Source organism: Mobula birostris, chromosome 5 (assembly GCF_030028105.1).
Source record: "Mobula birostris isolate sMobBir1 chromosome 5, sMobBir1.hap1, whole genome shotgun sequence".
NCBI lineage: Eukaryota > Metazoa > Chordata > Chondrichthyes > Myliobatiformes > Myliobatidae > Mobula > Mobula birostris.
Genome location: NC_092374.1, coordinates 127,308,969 through 127,332,745, shown reverse-complemented (window position 1 = coordinate 127,332,745; position 23,777 = coordinate 127,308,969). Strand labels below are relative to the sequence as shown.

The 23,777-nt window shown below is 40.3% G+C and overlaps 1 protein-coding gene across 7 annotated transcripts in view; it reads left to right on the top strand.

Moving 5' to 3' along the window:
• Positions 1–23,440, top strand: part of mmadhcb (metabolism of cobalamin associated Db) — a 37,650-nt gene extending 14,210 nt beyond the window's left edge. For 5 of the 7 annotated variants that reach the window (XM_072258649.1, XM_072258651.1, XM_072258648.1 and 2 more), the window contains 3 exons: positions 3,819–3,949; positions 16,547–16,633; positions 23,007–23,440. In XM_072258649.1, the coding sequence (XP_072114750.1) occupies positions 3,819–3,949; positions 16,547–16,633; positions 23,007–23,204 (416 nt within the window). In that variant the 3' untranslated portion in view covers positions 23,205–23,440. Of the gene's footprint in view, positions 1–3,818; positions 3,950–16,546; positions 16,634–17,107; positions 17,746–19,869; positions 22,981–23,006 lie in introns of those variants that run through there. The other 2 variants (XM_072258653.1, XM_072258654.1) reach the window with 2 other exon arrangements.
• The last annotated feature ends 337 nt before the right edge of the window (positions 23,441–23,777 follow it).

The window sequence follows — 23,777 nt, the reverse complement described above, 5'->3', positions numbered from 1 at the left end:
AACAAGTTGGGTCTTTATCCTTTGGAACGTAGAAGGTTGAGGTGGGACTTGATAGAGGTATTTAAGATTGTGAGGGGGATAGAGTTGACGTGGATAGGCTTTTTCCATTGAGAGTGGGGGAGATTCAAACAAGAGGACATGAGTTGAGAGTTAAAGAGAAAAAGTTAGAAAAACATGAGGGGGAACTTCTTTACTCAGAGAGTGGTAGCTGTGTGGAACGAGCTTCCAGCAGAAGTGGTTGAGGCAGGTTCGATGTTGTCATTTAAAGTTAAATTGGACAGCTTTATGGACAGGAAAGGAATGGAGGGTTATGGGCTGAGTGCAGGTCGGTGGGATTAGGTGAGAGTAAGAGTTTGGGACAGACCAGAAGGACCGAGATGGCCTGTTTCCATGCTGTAATTGTTATATGGTTATATGGTTAATGTATTGTTTCAGAGGAAAGTAAGGATAAAGATAACATTTGATTTATAAAATATGATAACCTGTTACCCATTTGTCAATTCAATAAGTTTTGGATGTTGTTGGGTAGTGATACCCACACTTTTAACAAAGCTTTATAATGTTTTGTATATATTGAATATGTAAATGCTAAACTAGTATATTTCTTTATCGAAGGTTTTTCGATACAATCTCTCCGTCTTTTCATTTTTCACTTTTATTAGACAAATTGTTTCCAAAAAATGCCATTTGATGTTTCCCCTTCTGATATGACTACTTCATCAGAGGTATTAATAGTTTAGAAACAGATTCTACATAATCTTGGAGGTATGATGACTGAAATCCTTCTATGTTAGTAGGTGAGAAGGAATGAAGATATTTCTTTCTTGCCATTTCTGTCCCGTTTTAACTCAGTGGTCCCCAACCACCGGGCCGCGAGGAAACGATATGAGTCATCTGCACCTTTCCTCATTCCCTGTCACGTACTGTTGAACTTGAACGCACGCAAGGTCATTACCCACGCGAGGACATCAGTCGGTCATTAACCTACAACTACTCAATGAGAAAAAAACAAACGTCGCTTGAGAGTTTCTTTGGAAGAGATGGTAGGGGACATAAAAGGCCTAATAATGATGATAACGCAGAGACAGCTGAGGCAGAGACTGCAAAAAAAAAGAAAGCTTCCTTCAACAGAAAATACGATGAGTGGTACATAAAATATGGCTTTATTGCGACCGGTGACTCACGCTCCAAGCCCCTTGTGTGTGATATGTGGAGACAAGCTGTCTAATGAGGCAATGAAGCCCTCAAATCTGCTTTGGCACCTTGATTCCAAGCACCCTGCACTAAAGACAAACCCGTTGAGTTTTTTGAGCGGAAAAAACGTGAGCAAGCGGGACAGAAGCAAGCGCTGAGAGCCACCACCTCCAAAAATGCTCCTGCTCTGAGAGCGCCGTACTTAGTGGCTAGCCGTATTGCTAAGGCTAAGAAGCCTTTCACTGTTGGTGAAGAATTGATTCTGCCTGCTGCCAAGGACATGTGCTGTGAACTGTTGGGAGAAGCTGCAGCTAACAAGATGGCACAGGTTTCTCTTTCAGCTACCACAGTTTCAAGGAGAATTGATGACATAGTGGAGGACATCGAAGCACAGCTGTTGGAACGGTTTAATGAATCTGGTTTCACTACCCGAGTCAAAGAGGTTGCTCCTGAATGCCAGTCTACACACTGTGTCACACACAGGGAAATGCTGGCTCGCTGAAAAATGTCACCTGATCTTAACAGCATATTGAGTGACGTTGTTGAAGTTATCAATCACATCAAAGCAAAAGCCCTTAACTCATGTCTGTTTGAGCAGCTTTGCGAGGGAATGGATGCAGAACACGAACGTCTTCTCTTACACACTGAAGTCAGGTGGCTATCAAGGGGGAGAGCCCTGGCCAGAGTTTTTGAGTTAAGAGAGCAGCTACAGAGATTTCTTTCAGGAAAAAAGTCACCACTGGCAGCACACTTCAGTGATGAGGAGTGGATAGCAAAACTCGCTTACCTGTGTAACATCTTCAACCTGCTCAATGAACTCAATTTGTTACTTCAGGGGAGAATGACAACTGTCTTCAAGTTGGCAGATAAAGTGTCTTCTTTCACAGCCAAACTGGAACTGTGAGGACGGCGAGTGGACAGGGGCATATTTGACATGTTCCCAACATTAGCTGGGAATTTGGGAGAGACTGAGGCTCACAGCTGGTGCGCGAACACCTGTCTTCGCTGTCGACAGAATTCAAGTGTTACTTCCCAACCGCAAATGACCCAAGACGTGCAAAGGAATGGGTCCGTGACCCATTTGTGAATGTTCCCAGTGAATCATCCATGTCAGCACGGGAAGAAGATCAACTCCTCGAGCCTGCAAATGACGGTGGACTGAAAAGTATGTTTGACATAACATCTCTGCCGGCATTCTGGATCAAAGTCCAGGCTAGGTATCCTGAGATAGCCACGAAAGCACTGAAAACGTTGCTTCCATTTCCAACATCATATCTCTGCGAAGCAGGGTTTTCTGCAATGAACGCAACGAAAACTAAATTGCGGAATAGACTGGATATTAGATTAGATTATGAGAACACTCAGTCCTCGTTTATTGTCATTTAGAAATGCATACATGCATTAACAAATGATACAATGTTTCTCCGGAGTGATATCACAGAAAGCAGGACAAACCAAAGGCTAACACTGACAGAACCACATAATTATAACATATAGTTACAGCAGTGCAAAGCAATACCATAATTTGATGAAGAACAGACCATGGGCACAGTAAAAAAAAGTCTTGAAGTCCCAAGTTGATCGACCCCCGAGTCCCTGATAGCAGGCGGCAAAAAGGAAAAACTCCCTGCCATAAACCTCCAGGCACCGTCAACTTGCCGATACCTTGGAAGCAGCCGACACTGAGTCCATCTGTCCGAAAAACTTCGAGCTTCCCACCAGCCTCTCTGATACAGCCTCCCGAGCGCCTTCGATCTCTCCTCGGCTGCTGAAACACACAAAGCCGAGGATTTCGGGGCCTTCAGCTCCGGAGATTCTGGTTACCACACAGTAGCAGTGGCAGCGAAGAGGGCATTTCAGAAGTTTTCCAGATGTTCCTCTGTGCTCTCACGTCTGTCTCCATCAACTCAGAATTGTGCACGGTCCCCTACTTGACAGATAACAGACATCACCACCGAAGTGGCCGTGCACGCTGCCATCTTCTCCCCGCCTTCCGGGAGGATTTAAGGAATAAGGTATAAGGAACCTCCTTTGAGTATCGCTGTCTCCCATCACCCCTCGATGGGACCGTCTTGTTGCAGGGAAACAAGCCCAGGGCTCCCACTGATTCAGCAATATTGGTGTGGTGCAATGATTTTATATGTTCATACGAGGAAAATATATGCTGTGTGTTTAATATCCAAACGTTACTTAAAATGATATGATGCTATTGACTTATAAGTGACTTATAATTGACTTATCACTATATTCATGCGAGGAAAATATGTGCTGCGGTCCAATATTAAATTCGTTAGATAAACCTTTTTAGAAACAAAATTGAGTGTATTAGCTATTTATAAGTGACTTATAGTTGACTTATCACCTATATTCCAGTTGTGATTAACACCCCTCACCCCCCGTCAGCCAGTTCACAAGAATATTATCACTATTAAACCGGTCAACAGTGCAAAAAAAGTTGGGGACCCCTGTTTTAACTCCCCAGCTTCAGTCTACCAGTGCAGTATCCGTATAAAGTCAATAAAGGAGCAAAATCTGGTATAAATGTAGTGTGGGCACGTGTATGTTTTTAGCTTTCGGCTTTTTGTGATTGGAATGGGTGATTTGATTGTCACATTCTTCCTCAGATTTTCAGTCTATGTTTCCCGAGGCTCCGGCTGCTGGGTTTACCGTTCTTACTGTAACCCAAAGGAGTCTCAATGATATGACTATATGGAATGAAGCAGTTGAGGAGGAACGTGAACAGCTACTGGAAAAAGTAAGTAGTAGCTAATTGTGTTATATATGACTAAAGGAAAACATGAAATATAACTGCAGAGAAAGGGTAAACATAATATTTGTATGCTTCGGTATTCTTTCCTTGCGTCATCGTGTAAACTACTTTGCATTGGATGGTGTCATGATCTGATAAAAATGAAATCCATGGCATATCAGGATAGTGGCAGCTCTGATACAGCGTAGTCTAAATGAATAGAATCAACTTGAGTTGAACAACTGTTTGGACTGGAAGATGTTCTGTTGGACTCAAGGAACTTCACAGTAATTTCTTGAATGTGTAGACCAAATTTTCCCAACCTTTTTTATGCCATGAAGCCTTACCATTAGCCAAGGGGTCGGTGGGCCCCAGGTTGGGACCCCTTTTTGTAGAGATGCAGAATGTACACTGACATTCATTGATACGATTAATGAGTGAGACTGAAGCCCAAACATCAGCATTTCCAAAGAATTCGATACTGCATTATCACCCTTTATTCTGACAAGCATTACTTCCTTATTACTGTCAGCAGATGGCACTCTTACTTTGGACGAATCTGTTGAATATGCACTAATTTTACAATGCATATCACTATAAGACCAATCCTGCATAGATTTTAGTGCTGATGATCCAAGTAGAAGAGCATTTTAGGAAGCTCAACAATCAAATTATAAGGAACTGTCTTTGGCATCCATTAACAGGAACAGAGCAGGGAAATGTATGTATTTCAGATGCATTCTATATGTAAAAAATGTGAGATAGATTTGGATGTATGTAATTTAATTATATGGAAGTATTAATTTGTTTTCAATTACCCAACACTCTTGCCACATTATGATTCACTTTATATTTAAAAAAAATTGGGGCTGATCAGGATAGCCTAGCTACAGAATTTATCTGGTTTCTCATTTGGCTAAAGCAAACTGTTGTTGGAAATATTGTTGTAACATTATGTAGGGAAATGTATTTTTATTGCTTTTTCCTGAATTCGGGAAAGTATAATGCTGCTGTTCCTCTTGAATGAAGCAGCTTATCCAGTTTTGTAAAGATTAGATTGCTTTCTGATGCCAGCTGAGATGTTGGCACTGTGATTATAGATTTTCACTTGGCCATGTTAATACTTGTACTAATACTTGTACCAAAACTGAGGATAACTGTACACAGAAAATGTTCATGGAGTGATTCTTCGAGTGAATCAGAGGATGTTTCTACATCTCCAGCAATTTCACAGACCAATGAAAATTCCACAGGAGTGTTTCTGACCTTGCAGTGATCATTCTTTATCCTAATTACTTGTTGACTATTTGGTAACTGTTTTAAAGGCAGAAAATATTCACTTTTCTGAAATAACTTGTTGAATATCTCACTTGCAAATTATACATTGACTTGGTTTATGTCTAATGATTTAATTGTGAGACATAAATCCCTGTAATAGTATCTATTTATTTATTTATTGAGATGCTTCCAATCCTTCAAGTCATGCCGCTCAACGACCCCTGATTTAATCCTAGCCTAATCACAAGACAATTTACAATGACCAGTTAACCTATCAACCGGTACGTCTTTGGACTGTGAGTGGAAACCAGAGCACCAAACAGTCACAGTGCAGACTACAAACTTCTTACATACAGCGTTGGGAATTGAATTCTGGGTTGCTGGTACTGTAAAGCGCTGTGCTGACTACTACACTACCATGCGGATATGTCACAACCAGTTTGATTAAATGGAAATGTTACATTAAATGCCTTATGCCTTACGCCCAATGCCGGCCCCCTAGGCCTGAGTCAACGTAGTAGTAGTATTAGTTACATTAAACTAATGAGTCAACGAAAAAAATGGTGGCAGGGTCTGAAAATGCCGGAAGTAGTCTGGTTAGGGAAAAGAGAAGCAGAGTTTACCTTTTATCAGAAATAGGAGGTTTACCCTACTCTGCCTTGAAACTTTTTTAAATGAATGCCCAAGTCTTTATATCAGATTTCCACCATGTTTGGATTTTTAGTTTTCTGAAAGAAAATAATTTTATTTTCAGCTTTGCAACTTAGTGACTCTGCAGATTATCACTGACATATGTCATGCAATTTGTTGTTTTGTGGCAAGACAGAAACAGCCATTACTACAAGGTATCATAAGATGCTTATTGATATGTTGGCCTAGTCTACAAGTCCCTGCAGCTTCTTTCCATCCTGTGCTTTGGAGCCTTCGTACCAGGTTGTGATGCAACCAGTCAAAATGCTCTCCACTGTACATCTATAGAATAGAAAATCTGTAATTGCAAAGACCACGAGTATTTGGTGGCCTTCTAAGTTGCCTCAAACTCCCAATGAAGCAGATCCACTGGCATACTGCCTTCCTGGGTCCCATCAATGTGGGTCCAGGACAGATCCTTTGAGATGTTGCACCCAGAACTTGAAGCTGCTCACCCTTTCCACAGTTGATCTTTCAATAAGAACTGGTACGTTTTTCCCTAACTTCCCCTTCCTGAAGTCCACAATCATTTCCTAAGTTTACAGATATTCAGTGGTTTTGTGACATCACTCAACCAGCCAACCTATCTCACTTCTGCATGAGCCCTCATTGCCATCTGAGATTTTATCAACAAGTGTGGGATCATCTGCAAGTTTGTATAGGGTTTGAGCTGTGTTTAGCCACAGTCATAAGTCAAGAGTACGGAGAAAGTGGAGCAGTGGGCTAAGCAAACTTTCTTGATGTGCATCAGTGTTGATTGTCAGCGAGGAGATATTATCACTTATCCGTACTGACTGGTCTCCATGAAGTCAAAGATCCATTTGCAGAGGGAGATACAGAGACCTTGGTTTGGACACTTGCTGGTTAATACTGAGGGCAAGATGGTATGGACTAGGACGTATAGGACTAAGATGAGGAGATGCTGAGGTTATGGAATTCTTTACCACAGAAGGGAAAATTGCTGAATTTATTTAGGAAGAGATAGATGGATTTCTCAAGATTTAAAAAAAAGGACAGAAGGATAGGACAGAACTGCTGTTGAGGTAGATGACCATATTGAATGGCAAAGCAGGTTTAACGGGCCAATGGCCTACACTTATGGGAAAAAAGAGTCCCAAAACGTCAACTGTACTTTTTTTCCATAGATGCTGCCTGGCCTGCTGAGTTCCTCCAGCAATTTGTGTGTGTTGCTTGGATTTCCAGCATCTGCAGATTTTCTCATGTTTGTAATGGCTACATTTTCCTGCTGATTTCAGACGGCTCAAACACAGTATAGTGTATTTGTCTGTATTTCCATTTGAAGTTGCTGAATTGTATAGGAACAGGTGGTTTTAGAAATGCTATGATGGGTTATTTATAGAGTGACTTATTTATTAGAATATGGATATGCTGCAGCTGTTGATAAAATATTGAGAGGTATCCTTGATTTTTTTTATACATTGATTTGTGAGATCCTGTACTAATTCATGCTGGAAAAGGCATTTCTTCTTAAGCTCCGTTGAGAAGGTGACAACAGGCCCGTCTCTTAAATTACTAGAACCGGTGGGGTCTGATGCTGGCCAAATGCTGTCAGAGGTCCAGACTTACAAGTTAGAAGCTGGAAAGTAAATGTCGGTCTGGAATGCCTTGTGACATGGATTCCAGGTTATCTATGTCAATTCCTTTGGGAGGAAAAAGAATGGTCTAAGGGATTTAAAATACACACAGAAGAATTTCAACAAAGATGAAGGTCTCACTCTAAGAACTGGAATTCGATTGTAAACAAGGGAAAGCGGAAACCTGATTGGTTGAGGACTAACCAATCAGTAGGAACATATGACAGGGATATCACTGGACATATATCACTGGATTAGACATGCCTGGGCATCGTCCTTGATGCAGATGGCAGAGTTTGTCATCAAAATGTCAGTTAAAATTGATATCAGTACCAGGCTGGAAGCCTGAAAAGAATCTATTCGTCATATACACCAGGGAAGCACTAGATCCTTTCTTTAACCTGGTAAAGTTTAACCTGGCTGGTGGTGCAGTGAGATCAGCGCCAGACTCCGGAGCGAAGGTTCCCGAGTTCAAACCCAGTCAGGCCGCTCCGGGCACGCTTTCCATCCGTGCCAGGTTGAGTGTCAAGCTCGCAACTCAGCCTCGTAAACAAGCAAACTGCGCTGTGAGAAGACGTGGGGGACCACTCACAGAATCTTTCCTCCAAGACAACCACTTGAAAAAGTGGTCGCAGAGGCTCTGGCAGAGTATGGCACACAAAAAAAAAGTTGAACAGCAGTATTTTTTTGTATTCTGGTTTACCATAGAACCATAGAAACTACAGCACAGAAACAGGCCCTTTGGCCCTTCTTGGCTGTGCCGAACCATTTTCTGCCTAGTCCCACTGACCTGCACACGGACCATATCCCTCCATACACCTCCCATCCATGTATCTGTCCAATTTATTCTTAAATGTTAAAAAAGAACCGCATTTACCACCTTGTCTGGCAGCTCATTCCATACTCCCACCACTCTCTGTGTGAAGAAGTCCCCACTAATGTTCCCTTTAAACTTTTCCCCCCTCACCCTTAACCTATGTCCTCTGGTTTTTTTCTCCCCTTGCCTCAGTGGAAAAAGCCTGCTTGCATTCACTCTATCTATACCCATCATAATTTTATATACCTCTATCAAATCTCCCCTCATTCTTCTACACTCCAGGGAATAAAGTCCTAACCTATTCAACCTTTCTCTGTAACTGAGTTTCTCAAGTCCCGGCAACATCCTTGTAAACCTCCTCTGCACTCTTTCAACCTTATTTATATCCTTCCTGTAATTTAGTGACCAAAACTGAACACAATACTCCAGATTCGGCCTCACCAATGCCTTATACAACCTCATCATAACATTCCAGCTCTTATACTCAATACTTCGATTAATAAAGGCCAATGTACCAAAAGCTCTCTTTACGACCCTATCTACCTGTGACGCCACTTTTAGGGAATTTTGTATCTGTATTCCCAGATCCCTCTGTTCCACTGCACTCCTTAGTGCCTTAGCATTAACCCTGTATGTTCTACGTTGGTTTGTCCTTCCAACGTGCAATACCTCACACTTGTCAGTATTAATCTCCATCTGCCATTTTTCAGCTCATTTTTCCAGCTGGTCCAAGTCCCTCTGCAGGCTCTGAAAACCTTCCTCACTGTCTACTACACCCCCAATCTTTGTATCATCAGCAAACTTGCTGATCCAATTTACCACATTATCATCCAGATCATTGATATGGATGACAAGTAACAATGGACCCAGCACTGATCCCTGTGGCACACCACTAGTCACAGGCCTCCACTCAGAGAAGCAATTCTCTACCACCACTCTCTGGCTTCTTCCATCGAGCCAATGTCTAATCCAATTTACCACCTCTCCATGTATACCTAGCGACTGAATTTTCCTAACTAACCTCCCATGCGGGACCTTGTCAAAGGCCTTACTGAAGTCCATGTAGACAATATCCATTGCCTTCCCTTCATCCACTTTCCTGGTAACCTCCTCGAAAAACTCCAACAGATTGGTCAAACATGACCTACCATGCACAAAGCCATGTTGACTCTCCCTAATAAGCCCCTGTCTATCCAAATGCTTGTAGATTCTGTCTCTTAGTACTCCCTCCAATAACTTACCTACTACTGACGTTAAACTCACCGGCCTATAATTTCCCGGATTACTTTTCGATCCTTTTTTAAACAACGGAACAACATGAGCCACCCTCCAATCCTCCGGCACTTCACCTGTAGACAGCGACATTTTAAATATTCCTGCCAGGGCCCCTGCAATTTCAACACTAGTCTCCTTCAAGGTCCGAGGGAACACCCTGTCAGGTCCCGGGGATTTATCCACTTTAATTTTCCTCAAGACAGCAAACACCTCCTCCTTTTCAATCTGTACAGTTTCCATGGTCTCACTACTTGATCCCCTCAATTCCATAGATTTCATGCCAGCTTCCTTAGTAAATACAGACGCAAAAAACCTATTTAAGATCTCCCCCATTTCCTTTGGTTCCGCACAAAGCCGACCACTCTGATCTTCAAGAGGACCAATTTTATCCCTTACAATCCTTTTGCTCTTAATATACTTGTAAAAGCTCTTTGGATTATCCTTCACTTTGACTGCCAAGGCAACCTCATGTCTTCTTTTTGCCCTCCTGATTTCTTTCTTAAGTATTTTCTTGCACTTCTTAAACTCCTCAAGCACCTGATTTACCCCGTTTCCTATACATTTCATACAACTCCCTCTTCTTCTTTATCAGAGTTGCAATATCCCTTGAGAACCAAGGTTCCTTATTCCTATTTAATTTGCCCTTAATCCTGACAGGAACATACAAACTCTGCACTCTCAAAATTTCCCCTTTGAAGGCTTCCCACCTACCAATCACACCTTTGCCAGAGAACAACTTGCCCCAATCCACGCTTTTTAGATCCTTTCTCATTTCTTCAAATTTGGCCTTCTTCCAGTTCAGAACCTCAACCCTAGGACCAGATCTATCCTTGTCCATGATCAAATTGAAACTAATTTACCTCAGTCTTTTTAATGGACAATTTGCAGATGGAGTTAAATTATCTTATTACAGTTTTATTTTAATGGAACAAATTAACTCTGAATTGTAGATCAACTCAGTGTGTAATGTGACCATTGATTAGTGACCCATTTCTGCTTCTTCATGTGCCTTGCACGTTACACACTTGGGCGATCATGGCTGTCCACATCGAACGATCCCTCGCAGCGTCAATGATATCTTGCACACTTAGATCTGTTAGTTCTTTCACAGTGTCCATTTATTTTCTTCTTTGCCTTCCTCTACCACGTTTCCCAGGCATACGGCCTTGTAATGTAAGGCATTCTATTTCTCCCTTTCTGATGACATTGCCCAGGAAATTTAAGTTTCCTCTCATTTAATGTTCTCATTTAAAGATCTTTTTGTATGGGCACGTTGGAGTACTGTCTCATTAGTTACCCTATCTCTGTATGATAGTTTCAGCATTCTTCTAAGAAACCACATTTCTGTTGCTTCTTAGTTTCTTTGGCGCTCTGGTGTTATAGCCCATGTTTCGGAAGCATACAGCAAGATTGACCAGATGTTACATTTTAGTAGCCTAAGCCTTGTTGTCATAGAAATATGTCTGTGATAAAAATGGGTTTCATTTTTTGGAAGCTGGTTTTGGCAATGGCGATTCTTCTTTTTATTTCTACTTTACTTCTAGCATCTTGTGATGTAAAACCACCAAGGTAATTAAAGCTGGTCTTTTGTTCAATCTCTTGGTTACCGATGTACAATTGGCAGTTGGGAGTATCCTGCTGTTTTGATATTACCATACATTTCGTTTTTTTACATTTGATGGTTAGACCAAAATCTGCACTTGTTTGTACTACTTTGTCTTGGAGGATTTGTAGGTCTTATGCAGCACTTGTTAAGGTGGTATCGTCTGCATATCTTATATTGTTGATGTTAACACCTCCAATTTTTATCCCATCTAGGTCTTCTATTTCTCTGAGAATCATTTCACTATAGATATTAAATAAATCCGGTGAGGCAACGTATCCCTGTCTAACTCCTCTTTGAATTTTAGTCCAACTGCTTACATTATCATCAATTTTTACTGCTGCCATTTGGTTCCAATGTAAATTTTGAAGCAGTTGTTGGTCCTTTCCGTTAATGTTTAGTTTAGCGAGAATTTGAAATAATTTTTTACGTTGCATTTTGCCGAATGCTTTAGTGAAATCAATAAAACATAAAAAGACATCATTTTGATATTCAATTACCTTTTCTGAAAGCATTCGAAGTATGAAAATTGTGTTCCTAGTTCCTCTATCCTCAATAAACAAATATTGCAGTTTAGAAGTTTCTGGTCTTAACTTGTTTTTAATTCTACTCAGAACAATTCTCAACAAAATCTTTATTATATGACTCCTAAGCCTGATTGTTCTATAATTTTTGCAGTCAATAGTTCCAGGAATTTTTGGCAGAGTTATAAATACTGATTTCAAGAGATTGTCAGGCAATACACCAGACTCATATATGCCATTAAACAGTTCAATAAGAATATCTATGCCCAGATCTTTTAGAGCTTGTATCATTTCCACTGGAATTTCATCAGGTCCATGTCTGCTGTGCAGCTGTAAAAGACCCAGGAACTTTTATTTTTAATAAACTGCTTTAAGATCAGTTGACACTAATATTTGGAGGTATTTTGTATCAAGAGATACTACAGAATCAAATAAATAAGATAAAGATAACAGTTTTTAAAATCTATATACTACTAAAACTCTCATGCTCTGTTTGTGACCTCCAGTTAGCGCAAATGGTGCATTACAGTGGTACTTTTTTCAGCTAAATCGAATTAAAATGTGCTAACTTACAGAATGCAGGCAAAGTTCAGGGTTATAAATTTGTATAAAATTGCTCATTTGCCAAAATCAACAGGCTCCCTTTTAACCCGAGAGCTGATCCGCCATCATGGAAATCAGGACGTGACAGCCCGACGCATGCGCACGGCCAGCCTCAGCAGCGACACCTACTGGAGCGAAAGGGCGGGGCACCCATCAATAAGAGATAATTAAATCTTAATGTAATGACGTACTTCGAGACACCCATAAAACCCTTTGCTGCAGTCAGAGGACAGCAGTGACTATATCACGTCCATTTAGGAGAGCTCCAACCACATCAAGAATAATCAGCATCCTTTGGTGTTACTGCTTCCTATCTTTTACCCAGCATTAGGGTTAAAAAAAAAAATGGCCAGCCTAATTATGCCGCGTGGAAAGAGAAGGGGAACATTATGGTCAAGAGATGATGCCAAACGTTGTCGGGAAGTAGTAAGGAAAGGGAGAGAACAGAATCGGATGAGGCCTGGGCCGCATGTCTCCAGGATCAAAGAGTCAGGTCAAAAAAAGATGAGAGAAGAAGAGACAGAGGAGTAGAGGCATGCGTGCCTCTAGGATCAGAGACAAACAACAAACAGCAGAAGAGAGGAAGAGACGGGGGATGAAAGGGCTGCACATCTCCAGAATGATGAGAGGCACGAGGGTGGCAGATAAACCAGAAATTATACCATCAAAAGTGTCTTTCGTTAAATAAGGAGCAGCTATATTTGCTGAGGTTTTCTACTTCAGTTTCCAAAGCAAAGCAATACCAATAGCATTCAGGAAAATTTCATGTTCATTCTGATCACATCAGACTGCACTACCCTTCTCTCAAAGGGTGCCCCAATGGGTCAACCCATTGTATAGTTGTCTACAAATTTTATGTTCCTCTATAACAAGGCCTTTTTAATGCCATGGACCTCTATCATTAACCAAGGGGTCCATAGGATGTGGAGCTATATAGGTTTCTGCATTATTTCTATTTATAGAAACATAGAAAACCTACAGTACAATACAGGCCCTTCAGCCCACAAAGCTGTGCCGATCATGTCCTTAGCTTAGAAATTACTTTGGGTTACTCATAGCCCTCTATTTTTCTAAGCTCCATGTACCTATCCAGGAATCTCTTAAAAGATTCTGTTGTATCTGCCTCCACCACCATTGTCGGCAGCCCATTCCACGCCCTCACCACTCTCTGTGTAAAAAAAACAACTTACCCCTGACATCTCCGCTGTACCTACTTCCACGCACCTTAAAACTTTGCCTTCTTGTGCTAGCCATTTCAGCCCTGGGAAAATACAAGCAAAGATAAAGAAATTAAAAGTTGGGAAAATATATGACTTTGATACATGATGTATGCATTAATATCTCATATGACCTGGGCTAGGAGAGAAGAATAACCACTTAAAAAACTGCATGTTGGAAAAGGACGGACTGAAATATTCGAACTGAAGCAATAAAAACAGACAGTGGAAACCTGTAACACCAAAGGGGAAAAAAAAGTGAGGAATATTAGGGAAAATAATGAAAATTGGCCTGAGGTTGGACTGGAAGAGGGCTGATAGTGGACTCATTTTAAAAAATTAAAAAGATGTTCTTCATTCAGTTCTATGGAGATAATTTATTTTCTTAGAAGCCAGAATGGCAACTAGAAGTTCAAGCTGCGAAATATTTGTTCTGTAATTCCAGAGCAGGACAAAGGCTGTTGTGTTTTCAAAAACTGCAAATGCCTTGTAAGGCTATAGCTGCTGATTAATATAATAAGGTTGATGGCTGCATTCAATGGCAGTTACATAAAGATACTTCACTGACAGGGCATCAATCTTAATGCTGAGCTGATTACATTTTAGACAATACTTAACCCCATGTCCTCCACACCTGAGGCCATGTAATTATGAGGTCAAGCAGTATTAAAGGTTGAGTGTAATTGGACTAGTTCAAAGAAATGGAATTCAGTCATCATTTTCAAGTTAGGCATTTTGTCATTTTTATATATTTTGGCTTTTGTGTCTTCTATTCCACTGTTAAGTGGTAAGACAATGCAATTTTTGAAACTTACAAGTAGGGTTTTTTGAAGCAAAGGAATTTCTGTACAGTGGCACTGAGTATTTGAAAGAGCAAATACTAGGGAGTAGAGAAAAGATGTATCATTTCTGTGTGAGTGCTACACATTTATCAGTTATCACTAACTGTTCTGACATTGACTTTCTCCTGAGATGTTTGAAGTAGTACTGATGATGCCATGAACATTTTAGGCAAAGAGTTCAGGATTTTGAGCTGTTGGTTAATTAATTGTGCGATTCTTTCAAAATCAGATTATTGCTGAAGGTAATTAAGGGGTGAATCTGTGCAGAGACAAAAAGACACCTTGAATGAACTGGATGTCAATTTCTGTGGGCAGACTTTGTTTAATTTTATAGGATTGTTATTGGCAAGAGCACCATTTATTGATCATTTCTTATTGTCCTCAGAAAGTGGCAGCCATCATCTTGAATCATAGCAACACTTTCATTTTTAAAAAAACACTCCAACCTTAGGTACTCCTGTACACTGGTGAGACCCAACGTGGATTGGGGACCGCATTGTCGAGCTCTATCCGCAAAAGCATACTTTCCCGGTGGCCAATCATTCCCATTCTGACATGTCTGTCCGTGGCCTTCTCTTCTGCCTCGATGAGACCACTCTCAGGTTGGAGGAGCAACACCTCATATTGTGTATAGGTAACCTCCAACCTGATTTATCTAACTTCCGGTTAAAATAATATCCTTCCCCCTTTCCTCTTCTGCTTTCCCACTCCGGCCTCGTACTTCTTCTCATCACCTGACTATCTCCTCCCTTGGTGCCCCTCCTTCCCTTTCTCCCATGGTCCCCTCTCCTCTCCTATCAGATGATTCCTCCTGCTCAAGTTAACCCTAACCCTAACCAATCACCTCCCAGCTTCTTTCTTCATCTCCCCCCCCCACCCACCTGGCTTCACCAATCACCTTCGAGCTTGTGCTCTTCCCCTCCCCTCACCACCTTATTCTGGCTTCTGCCCCCTTCCTTTCCAGTTCCAATGAAGGATCTTGGCCTGAAACATCAATGTGATTCATTTTTATGGATGCTGCCTGGCTGCTGAGTTCTGCCAACATTTGACATTTGTTGCTTAGGTGAGGAATTCCTGAAGTTAGGCACAGGAACAGTAGTGGGTTTTCAGATCAGGGTGGTATTTTGGAAAGAAACCTTTATTTATCTTTGCCAACATGGAAGTTATGATGGAACATTGCTTGTGCAGACAACATTGGGATTTTACAGATAACATAAAGCCAAGATAAGTGCAGCCAAAACTGTCAAAACAGTTTCACTTTTTAATTTCTACTTTTTTGTTAAGCGCTGAATGGTTTTTAATTATAGTCTCTATTAATAAAAAAAATCTGTTTTCCACCTTGTTTTTAGGTTTGAAGTAAAGAAAATGAGGCATATTAAAACTGGAAATGTAACTTCATTATATTGAACATATCTGAGAACGATTAAAATCAGACCAATTGTGTTTCAATAAAGGATCTGCAGTATGTTACTGATAAAGTGCATATGAGCAACAAAGGGTATTAAATTAGTAGTAGTTTTAAGATATGGGATCCTGTTCATGAAGGCCATCCCAAAACAGTATCTCTATATTCTATATTCTGTCTTCTTACCTCGAATCTTTTCAGATGGTAAAATGTCTAAATATTTACCCAGTGCAACTAAATACTCCAGTTCATAGAACAATAAACACTTTAAGTCCTTGGCAGCCCCTTATCGTAGAGTACAATCAGTGGCTGTCAGTCTTTTGATTGAGTTGAATACAAATTTTATCAGATTGAAATCTAGCTAAAGACATTTTTAGCATCAGTTAATATTCTACAGTCAACAATTATTAAAAATGTTATTAATAGTCAATTTTTTGTTTATATATCATTTGTATCGAGCACTTTGTTAATATTGGCAATTCAGCTGTTTTTCAATGTTGGAGTTAATGCTGTTTAGAATTTGGAAAGTAAATGCCAGCCATTTTTGCTGCTAAATAATTACAAGTGCATTAAATTAACTTATTGGGCTTTAATTATATTATACTCTGTCTTAATTTAATCTTTGAAACCTTGGGGATCTTGCATTCCATTTTAGCTTCAACTTCATCTTTCAATTATTAAATTTAAAATGATAATTTAAATCAATTAATCAATTATCATTTGATTTCAAGCTAAGCAAGCATTTATTTTTCAGTTCATTAATGGTGCCAAAGAAATCTGCTATGCATTGCGCTCAGAGGGTTACTGGGCTGACTTTATTGATCCATCTTCAGGACTTGCTGTAAGTATTCTCCACAATTATTGTCTTTTTTTTGTTTATAGTCATTTAAATGAAAGGAGAAAATGATGGAAATATTCAGGTTGAAAAATGAAAGCTGAAATCAGCAGACAAGGGGAGTGGAAATAAGTGTTGATTCAGTGTTACCGATTCTGACCAGCAGAGAGAGGGGAACAAGGGGACAAACAAAACAGAAGAGAGTAGGAGACGAGGAGAGACTGAAAGGGGGAAAAAAAAAGATGTGGTGCTGAAAAGTTCTGTCAGAAAGCTTGCAGCAGGTGGTCATGGTAGAAATGACAGTTCCTTGGGAAAACCATATTGAGGAGAGGTTTGAGCATAAAAAAGCCAAATACCAGGAGCTGATAGAGCAGTGCCAGAAATAGGGGTGGAAGGCACAATGCCAGCCTGTGGAGGTGGGGTGTAGAGGTTTTACTGGCTGGTCGCTGGGCAGAATCTACTCTCTCCTTGGCGTTACAGGGACTGCAAAGAAAAGAGCCATCATGACTGTCACAGCAGCTGCTGAGTCAGCCTCCAGATGACTATGGATCAAGAGATGTGACTTGTGGACCAATACTGCTGGGACACAAGCCAGGACCTGACCAATCCTGGCTGGGTTGCCTAGGTGAGGGTGTCTGATGTTGAAACACCCGATGACCCCAGGTTATATCAGGTTGTGTCCCAGTGCATCCTAGGATGTGCCTCAACATCGAAGAGAGTGACAGAGGCTAGTGAATAACAAAAGGTGTAAGTAGAAGACGATGAATGGAATCTGAAACTGCTTAACCATAGGAGAAGATAAATAATGCTGAGAATGTGAGACTCTATCAGCTGCTTATCTGAAATTGTTGAACTTCAGAGGCTCAGTGCGCTGTAACATTTGAATTCAGCATTTTTCCTCTCTTTTTCTGGTGATTTTGAGTTTTATCCTTCATCATCCAGTAATGCCTTCTCAGATTTATTGTCTATTATCCTCTGGCCTTTACAAATCTTTCAATTGGCACCACTCCTCTTCTGACAAAAAGCTATGAACCTGTACAGAATTTTGCCTGATCTGAGTATTTCTAGTATTTTCTCTTCATTTAATTACTGAATAAGACATGTGACTTGTATAGAAATCTTTATCTATTGTACTTTAAAAAGTAGGAATTTATCCAAAGTAAGGCATAACAATTACACAGCTAGTAGAGCTGCCCTCCCTCAGCACTTGAGACTTAGGCTCAATTCTGACCTATGGTACTATATTTCGGTGAAGTACACATTCTCCCTATGGCTGCGTGGGTTTCCTCTGGGCGCTCCATTTTCCCTTCCACATCCCAAACGTATGCCAGTTTGTAAGACGTAGGAGCAGAATTAGTCCATTCAGCCCATCAAGTCTGCTCCGCCATTCCATCATGGCTGATTTATTAACCCCCTCAATCCCATTCTCCTCCCTTCTCCCCATAACCTTTGATACCCTGAACGAATTAAAAACTTATCAGCCTCCACTTTAAATGTACTCAGTGACTTGGCCTGCATAGCCATCTGTGGCAAAGAATTCCATAGATTCACCATATTCTGGTTAAAGAAATTCCTTCTCATCTCTGTTAAATTGATGTCCCTCTATTCTGAGGCTGTGCTCTCTGATCCTAGACTCACCCACGATAGGAGAAAACCCCTCCATATCCAGTCTATCTAGGCCTTTCAGTATTCAATATGTTTTAATGAGGTTCTCTCTTCCCACCCCCCCATTCTTTTTAAACTCCAGTAAGTACAGGCCCAGAGGTCCTTATATGTTAACCCTTTCATTCTCAGAATCATTCTTGTTAACATCCTTTGGACCCTTTCCAATGCTAGCACATTGTTATTTTAAGGCAAAGGGCCCAGAACTGCTCACAATACTCCAAGTGCAGTCTGACCAATGCCTTATAAAGCCTAAGCATTACATTCTTGCTCTTATAGTCTCATTCTCTCAAATTGAATGCTAACATTGCATTTGGCTTCCCTACCACTGATTAAACCTGCAAGATAACCTTAAAGGGATCCTGCACAAGGAGTCCTAAGTCCCTTTGCACCTCTGACTTCTGAATTTTCTCCCTGTTTAGAAAATGGTCTACACCTTCAATCCTTCTATCAAAGTGCATGACCATACACTTCCCTACACTACATTCCATCTTGCACTTCTTTGCCCATTCTCCCAGTCTGTCTGAGTCCTGCAGATTCACTGCTTCCTCACCACTACCTGCCCCTCTGCCTATCTTTGTATCATCCACAAATTAACCTAGAGTCAGTAGGTTAATTGGACATTGTAAATAGTCTCTAGTTTGTAGAACAGTGGTAAAGTTGATGAAAATATGGAACAGTACCAATTGGAATTAATGTAAATGTCTGTCCAATGGTCAGTGCAGACTGACGAGCCGAGAGGCTTATTTCTGTGCAGTATGGCTCTATGATTCTAACCTCACTTTCCAAGGCAAAGAAAGTTAAATAGATGGATTTATGAAATGGCAAAACTGAAGTACAAGGATAGATTGGACTGATTAGGTCAATATTAGCTGATGCTTAAATAAATGGGAATTTCTTGCAGAAACCTCTGATATTCTATTAGGGACATACAGTTGCCAGAAAAAAAATCTGTGAACCCTTTGCAATTACCTGGTTTTCTGCATTAATTACTCATAAAACGTGGTCTGATCTTCATCTAAGTCACAATAATAGACAAACACAATCTTCCTAAATTAGTAACACACAAACAATTGCTGTTTTTCTTGTCAATACTGAGTACACCATTTAAACAATCACAGTATAGGTTCAAAAAAGTATGTGAACCTCTGGCGTAATGCCTTCTTCGTAAGCCATTTGAAGTCACGTGTTCCAACCAATGAGATGAGATTGGAGGTGTGGGTTGTAGAGGTGCCCTGCCCTATAAAAAAGACACACAAAAGTAAGGTTACTGACAGAGCCTGCTCTTCTCAAGGAAGATCTGTTTATGTGCACCATACCTCAATCAAAACATTTGGTGGAGGTTATTGCTTCTAAAGAAGGTTCTACTAGTTATTAAATACAAAGGTTCACATACATTTTTCAGCCTGTGCTGTGGATGTCTAAACAATGTGTTCAATAAAGACATGAAAAGTACAATTGTTTGTGTGTTATTAGTTTAGGCAGATTGTGTTTATTCAAATAAACTGGCCATTGGCCTGATGAACTAAGTAACACCTCCTGTCTATGTCTTTATATTGTGCATTTTATGTTTCTTTCAGGACCTAGAGCCGTACAACATTGAATATTGAACAATACACCACAGAAATAGGCCCTTCAGCCCACAATGTAGTAATAATCAATATAATGACACCCCATCACTTCTTTCTGCACATGGATACTGTGGAGGCTAGTGCCCATGATGGAGCTGACTAAATTTACAACTCTTCCCCCCCCTCCCCACTCCCATGCCAGACAGTGATGCAGCCAGTTAGAATCCTCTCCTTGGTAGATCTGTAGAGATTTGTGAGTGTCTTTGGTGATATATCAAATCTCCTCAAACTTCTAATGAAATATAGCCACTGCCATGCCTTCTTTGTAACTGTATATTGGGCCCAGGATAGATCCTCTGAGATACAACATTGACACCAAGAACTTGAAATGGCTCATTCTTTTCACTTTTGATCCCTTTATGAAGGTTGGTGTGTGTTCCCTCATCTTACCCTTTCTGAAGTCCACAGTCGGTTCTTTGGGCTTACTGATGTTGAGTACAAGATTGTTGTTGCAACACCACTCAAATATCTCACTCCTGTACACCTTCTCATCACCATCTGATATTCTACCAACAATAGTGCTATTATAGTGTTTGTAATCCTTGGTTTGTGCAAACTTGTAAATGATAGAAAACAAAATTCTTTGAAACTCCTTTGATTGTAACATAAAAATATGTTTCTTTGTAAAAGTTGTGACTTTGTCCTTTTAGCTTAAGCACTGATCAATTTTAAATATGAATTGTTCAGAGGACTGGTATGTATCACATTTTGAAAAGCACAAATGGTCTTGATCTTAATAAATTGTTTGAGTTTCACTCAATGTCTTAATTGGAAATTGTACTATCTAGATATTACTACCACTTACCAAGTTGCTCATAGAAATGTTTCATATTGAATATTACAGCACAGTACAGACCCTTCAGCCCACAGTGTTGTGCCAGCCTTTTAACCCATTCTAAGATCAATTGTACCCTGCCCTCCTACATAGCCCTCTATTTTTCTGCCATCGATTTCCCTATCTAAGTGTTTCTTAAATGCCCCTAATGTATTTGCCTCTACCACTATCCCTGACAGGGCATTTGACACACCCACCACTCTTTGTGGGGGGATAAATACTTTATCTCTGAAATTCCTCCCTCCCCCATAGTTTCCTCCAATCACCTTAAAATTATGCCCAGTTGTATCAGCAGTTTCTGCCCTGAGAAAAAGGTCTCTGACTACCCACTCAATCTGTGGGTCTTAATCATGTTTACCTCTATCAAGTCACCCCTCATTTTCCTTCACTTCAAAGAGAAAAGCCCTAGCTCACTCAATTTATCCTCATAAGGCGTGTTCTTTAGTCCCGCATTCTGGTAAATCTCCACTGCACCCTTTCTAAAGCTTCCACATTCTTCTTCTAAAGAGGCACTAGAACTGAACACAATACTCAAAGTGTGGTCCATGTAGGGTTTTAGAGAGCTGCAATATTCTCTCACAGGCCTTGAACTCAATCCCTCAACTAAATGAAGGCCAACATACAATACGTCTTCTTAACAATCTTAGCAACTTTGAGGGATCTGTGGACGTGGATCCCAAGATCCCTCTGTTCCTCCACATTGCTAAGAATCCTGCTATTAACCCTGTATTCTGCCTTCAAATTGGACCTTCCAAAGTTAATTACTTCACACTTTTCCAGGTTGAATTCCATTTGCCACTTCTCAGCCCAGCCCTGCATCCTGTCAATGTCCTGTTGCAACCTACAACTGTCCACACTCTCCACAACTCCACTAAACTTTGTGTCATCTGCAAACTTAGTTACATGCACTCATCCAGGTCACTTAAAGATCACAACGAGCTCGAGTCCCAGAAGAGATCCCTGCAGAGCACCACTGGTTACCAGCTCTCGGCAGAATACGCTCTGTCTGTTAACACTCTCTGCCGTCTATGGGAAAGCCAATTCTGAATCCACACAGCCAAGCTTCTCTGGCTGCCGTACTTCCATACTTCCTGTCTTTCAGAATGAGCCAACCGTGGGGAAGCCTTATCAAACGCCATACTAAAATTCATAATCACTTCATCCTGATGCTTGGGTATTAAAATTGTTTAATAACCCTCTCAGAGTAATGCGGTTGTACTTTTATGATCACTATCAGGTTATTATCAAAAAGCTTTAAGTATACAGGTGCACATTCCTTTATCCAAAATTCTGAAATCCAAAAAGCTCTGAAAACCGAAGTTCTTTTCGCCGACAGCTGACATCATTCAGGTGTGACGTGGCAGCACTAGCAGAGGCCGCCAGACGTCAGTTGTGGCTTAGCGCTTGTACTGGTTACACGTGCATTTGCTGTTCACTGATATTTTGTGTTCACTGTTGACTTTGTGTTTAATTTCACTGTGAAAATGTCAGAAAGAGCTGCAGGTTTCCCTATAGGTAACAATGAGAAAAAGAGAAGGAATCTTCTCTATCAATAATGCAGAAAGAGGAGTTATTGCAGAAGCTTGATCGTGGTGTGTCTGTGCGTTGTCTTACTGAAGAAAATAGTGTTGGAACTACCACTGTATATGATTTAAATAAACAGAAAGACAAGTTACTGAAGTTTTACAGTGATGGTGACGTTCTACATTTATTCCAATAACTCATTTACCATTTGTTTGATTCGGTTCATTTGAAGCTGTATATTTTTGTTTTATTGAATGATTTTGTTGGAAATAAAATTTCTTCTTGTCTTTATTCCCTTAACAATACAGTATAACAATTATTTACATAGTATTTGCATTGTATTAGGTATTATAAATAATCTAGAGATGATTTAAAGTATACGGGAGGATGTGCGTAGTTTTGGTGCGCTGCTGGGTTCTAAAGTCCACCGCACTGAGCCAGGTTAAATAAGGGACTTGAGCATACGTGTTTTTTGGTATCGGGGTTGGGGGGGTCTGAAATCTGAAAAATTCTGAATTCCAAAATGCAATTGGCCCCAAGGATTTCGGATAAGGGATTGTGGACCTGTATTGGACTTACACTGGATTAAATGTGTAGGAAATAATTTGAAAAATGTAGTATAATTTCATATTGAGGAACAATTGTTTATTGAGGATTATTTGACAGCAAATGCTTTATTCAGTAACCGTACAAGTATCCATCAATATCCGTCTTTTATTTCTTCCAGTATTTTGGACCCTACACAAATAATACACTGTTTGAAACGGATGAGCGCTATCGGCATCTGGGTTTCCGCATTGACGACCTTGGCTGTTGTAAGGTTATTCACCATGTGCTCTGGGGGACACATGTATTCGTTGGAAGCCTTTTCACAAACGCACCCACAGATTGCCTTGTTATGAAAAAATTACAAGGGAACAAATAGCCTTGACGTGAGACATTGTTTCACTACTGACAAGAAATCAAAACCAAGTTTGAAAACTATTTTAATAATGCATTTAAGTGTTCATGCACTTTAACAGGAAAACTATAAGATGTTAAATATATTGGTGATATTTATTTTAGTTTACATTTAATGACATTGTAAAAGACTGTGATCATGAGAAATGTCTCTGGCATATGCACATTTGCATTCAATATAAAGAAAATATCACTAAAGAATCCAGTCTCAGCAGTTTTCCAAATGTGTTTTGAACACTGTTTATTGATCCTGTGTTCTGTGGTTTGACCCAGTTCCATTGTGGCAGCTTATTAGGTTTCTTAAAGCCAGCATCATTCTACATTTCCTAAAACTTCAGTATGGGTGCTACTCTGTTTTCATAAAAACATCTGGCTTTCCACTATTACTTCTTGTGACTTACAGTACTGTTCAAAAGGCTTGGACATACATATGCCATTGTCCACAACACTACATAGGAAAGATACGATGTACTGGAGGGACCTTGCACAGTACTGTATTGTCAACATGGAGCAGAGGGTGAGTTCGTAAATCTGGTGG